This window comes from Vigna unguiculata, chromosome 5 (assembly GCF_037176805.1).
Source record: "Vigna unguiculata cultivar grain cowpea cultivar isolate G323 ecotype 2 chromosome 5, ASM3717680v1, whole genome shotgun sequence".
Taxonomy (NCBI): Eukaryota; Viridiplantae; Streptophyta; class Magnoliopsida; order Fabales; family Fabaceae; genus Vigna; species Vigna unguiculata.
In genome coordinates this window covers 16,161,836-16,166,012 of record NC_140796.1, presented here as the reverse complement: position 1 = coordinate 16,166,012, position 4,177 = coordinate 16,161,836, and the positions used below count along the sequence as shown (strand labels likewise).

General features: G+C 36.8%; 1 protein-coding gene across 3 annotated transcripts; it reads right to left on the bottom strand.

Moving 5' to 3' along the window:
* Nucleotides 1-1,388: 1,388 nt before the first annotated feature.
* Nucleotides 1,389-3,314, bottom strand: LOC114184296 (F-box/FBD/LRR-repeat protein At1g16930-like). Of its 3 annotated transcripts, none has more exons than XM_028071589.2 (4): nt 3,142-3,314; nt 2,068-2,927; nt 1,767-1,934; nt 1,389-1,676 (listed from the first exon to the last, which is right to left on the bottom strand). In XM_028071589.2, exons 2-4 carry the CDS (start codon nt 2,743-2,745, stop codon nt 1,668-1,670), a joined length of 855 nt encoding a protein of 284 aa, XP_027927390.1. In that variant the 5' UTR covers nt 2,746-2,927; nt 3,142-3,314; the 3' UTR covers nt 1,389-1,667. The 3 variants fall into 3 exon arrangements, with proteins under 3 accessions (XP_027927390.1, XP_027927389.1, XP_085529670.1); XM_028071588.2 differs by having other exon boundaries at nt 2,068-2,872; XM_085673544.1 differs by lacking the exon at nt 1,767-1,934 and having other exon boundaries at nt 2,068-2,872.
* Between the last annotated feature and the right edge of the window lie 863 nt (nt 3,315-4,177).

Genomic DNA, 4,177 nt, shown 5'->3' with positions numbered 1-4,177 from the left:
AACCGAGGCCTATAACTCGCCAGTGTTCCCCTAAATTTCAAAATTGCCATTGACAGTAGAGGCTTTGGCCTCGGGTGGAATAGGACCGAGGCTTATACGACTTTATGCCTCGGTTATTCATGGAACCGAGGCCATAGATTTTATTTAGGGTTCCAAATTCGCGAACCCTGCACTTGTTCATCTTCTCTATGCCGACCCAAATTTTTCTCATCTCTGTGAGCATGGTGCAGATGCAGGTTTGTGTGTGCAGGTGCTTCCTCTGCCATGACTTGTTGCTTTTGTCGTGACTGCAGTTGCACTCTCCGCTGCCATGGTTTAGGCGAGGTCCAAGGTGTTTCGTTACTGTAGATCTATTTCTGGCTCACGCGTGGAGGCTCGCGGTGAAGCTGCAACAATGGTGGTTCGCTGCCTTTGTTCGCCAATGGAGGTGATGCTGCCGCGCGAGATAAACTGGTGCAGATCTGCTACAAGCACGGTGATGAATGGATCTGTTGCGGTGGTTGCGTCGCTGAGGCGTGGTGTGGTTGTTGTTGCGTGGTTCATTTTGGTTGTAGATCTAGAGCTTTCGTAGTGGCGGAGATGGTGGTGTCCGCAAGGTTGGATGCGCGAATGGTGGCTGGTGTGTGAATCTGCCATGGTTGGATGCGTGAAGATGGCTTCAGTTCTCATATATATACCCGAAACAAAAAAGTCTCTCTATGGCTTCGGTTCCTTCTCCTTTTGGTCTCGTCCCAATATGCCTCGGGTCTAAAACCGAGGCAGAATGACGAAAATAATTGGGGTCAAAAGCCCTTACTGTACTGGTGTCTATTTGAATACAAAATCAAAATTAGGCAGAATGACGAAAATAATTAGGGTCAAAAGCCGTTACTGCACTGGTGCCTATTTGAATACAAAATCAAAATTAGGACTTATTTGATAAAACTTAACGAAAATTGTGACAAAAAAGTATTTTAACATATATATATATATATATATATGTATATTGTAAGTTATAAATCCTTAAATTTTAAAAAATTCAAACTAATTAAAAATAATCTACCATTTTAATTTTATTTTCCATTTGAGTTTAAACAATGTCTATAATAACACAAGTTAAAAATAGTCATTTATAATGATAGAAATTGTATGTCAAAAATTAAAAGCAATTTATATATTTAAAAGCATTAATTTATTATAAATTTAAAATATATAAAATATACAAATAAATTACACTAGTTATAGATAATAGATCAATGACTTCTGATACCACACTAAATTTAATATTAAAGTATATATATTTGTATATAAAGCAAATTGCACATTATGTTCTTAGCTAGTGATCAATGTATGACACAAATTTCACAGGAGAAAATAAAGTTCGATAAACAATATACAAAGACAATAAATAGTTGAACCACATGCACAAATAGAAACAAGTTAAAACTTTTTAAATGAAAGGTTACAAGTTGGAGAGAGCCTTGAACAGAATGCCAGTTCTTTTATCATGTCAAACTCTTCAGTGGGAGAGCAGATTATCATGTCTTTCAAAAATCTTGCATTCTCCATAATATATTTTGCAAATTGAAACTCTATATGACTTCCAATATTCTTTAATAGACATGTTTTGAGGTGGGATGAGATGCATGTCGGAACCCGTTGTGAGAAGCTATAATCATCAATGTTATCTAAACTCTCTGCATATTAAAAAGGGAACAACGTTAGGTAAGTGAAAAAATCATGTTAGAAAAAAAAAAGACAAAATTTAAGAATATAATGTAACAAACCATGAGATCAATGGAAAGATTTTGAAGCTTGGGACAAAGCTTCATCACTTCGAACACATATATGGTAAGATTAAGATCATCGTCATAAAAAGTGCAATTACGACTGATTTTAAGGCGAGTTAAATTATGAAACATGGGAACTTGATCATGTTTCGGTTTCTGGCAGACCTACAAGAGTTAGGTCAAAAAAAAATTTTAAGGATTTAGATGTTTTCATTAGGTATAATTGGAAAAAAAATCAAACTTCTAAGAAAATCTAAAACTCATTTTCCATAAAATTGGACAGGAAAGGAAACAGTACCTCAACTTCTAGAAACTGAACATTGTAAACCACTTCCAAGGGGATTACATCATTCTCAATAACAGCTCTAAGCAAGTTAGGCAATCGTTTAAACTCACCCATAGCCTCGTAGTCACTGGATACAGTCTTAACTTTCAAGTCCTCAACATTAGGACATGCAGAAAGAAGTTGTGGAAGGGAATTACCATCTAAAATCGTAACAGAAAAAAGGTGTAGGACTTTAAGTAGAGTTAAATCACCCAAAGGAAAGGGGGTTTTTAATGCCACAAAATCCAATTTGAGAGCTGTAAGAGTTTTGCAGCAAAGTAGGTCAGATGACAAATGAATTAAAGTATTAGAGAGATTTAGATGAAGATATTGAACTCTGCCTGCGGACACAGCAGCTCTAACAAATGAGTTTATTTGATCATCAGTAAACAGCTTTTCTTCAGAAGCATCAATGCAGAAACAGAATCTTTTGATGGGTTGTTCTAAATTCCTGGCGAGGATGAATGTGCATATGGAAATAAAAGAGTCTGACTCTGGCTGTCCAATGAAAAAGTCGAAAGCAGGAACAGAGCGCCAGAGAGGTCTCCACCTTTTGGAGAGAATGCTTGTTGAGACTGATAGTTTGGTGGGAAGAAAAGAGAGAATGTAACATAGCACCTCATCTGGTAAACTGCTTATTCTATCAGTCATTGTGTCAAACACATAGAGTGCAAAGGGTGATACTCTACAATGGTAAATAAAATGCGTTTTATAGGCTCCCAACTAGTAATGCTTCAGCTTCTTCAAAGAAGTAACTCACCCATTGACCTTCATTCCCCTGCCATTGAGAAACTGAACCTCGTTACTCTCTCAATTCCTAAGCTTCAACCATCCTATCAATTAGTCAGATTCTGTAAATAAATCTCTTCCACTTGTTTCATAGTGATCAATGTGTTTAGTCTTCAGTTATTGCACATTTAGTTTTTAGCTAGTTTTTCATCATATAATCATGTATCAGTCTTAAATTATTTTCTTGGGAAAAAAACAAACTTTTAAAAGAATCAAACCCCATTTTTTCATAAAACTGGATGGGAAAGGAAACAGTACCTTAATCTTTATCACCAGAAACTAAACATGTCAACCACTTCCAAGGGATTACATGTTTCTCAATATCAGCTCTAAGCAAGTTATGCAATGTTTAAACCGGATCATAGCCTCAAGTGACCACCAAATAAATCAAATACATTCTCCACTTTCAAGCCCTGAACATTAGGACATGCAGAAAGAATTTGTTGAAAAAAGGATATTAAATTCAATACGTTTTAATCTCCTTAAAGTTGCAGAATTTTGTATCCAAATACATTATATGGCTTATTTAAATAAAAATAAATATATCAATTATCCGGATACATATAATCGGTCGGATTCACTGGATATTTGCATTTGTAGTGGCCTCTAGTACTCTATAGAGCCATTGTCAATGGGTTTCACCTTACCATGCACAAGGTTAGCCTTCAAACATCTAAGGTCATTATCCTACCAAATACTAGGACCTCCTGCTACTCTCACCAGAGTCAGTATGCTCTACGTGAGACTAACTAACTCTTTAGAGTTTTAGGATGCAATTCTTACTTGAATCCTTACCTAATTATATACGTTGAGGCACCACCACGAAACCTTACTAAGAGGATCGTGGAATTACGTCCATTACATAAGGCACCACCATGAACTCTCACCAAGAGGTTCATGGAATTACGTCCATCACACAAGGCACCACCATGAGATCTCACCAAGAGGTTCATGGAATTACGTCCAACTCAATACCATAGTCATGTTTCACCAACCAACCATAGGTTCATCATGCATATCAATCTCATGCCCATATACAACTAACCACCCAATCATGTTTCTTAAGCATACTCATACCAAGTTCATCATTTCCAGCCCATAAACCATTTAATACATGCATATTCACAAAATTCATGCTTTAAATAGAGTAATCCAATCAATCATGTGACCATCACCAAAAATAGAGAAGAAAACAACACTTGAGCACGTCCCTGCCCAGTTCTCGCTCAGACGAGCTCTTTTCGCCTAGGCGAGAGCTCGAGCAATGGAACAGTGGGGCTTTCACATTTTCTCG

Excerpts from the sequence above, each read along its gene's own strand:
- LOC114184296 (XM_028071589.2), bottom strand. The coding sequence starts at position 2,745 with ATGACTGATAGAATAAGCAGTTTACCAGATGAGGTGCTATGTTACATT. Across the intron at positions 1,935-2,067 it reads TTCAGTTTCTAGAAGTTGAG|GTCTGCCAGAAACCGAAACA; the intron begins GTACTGTTTCCT and ends TAACTCTTGTAG.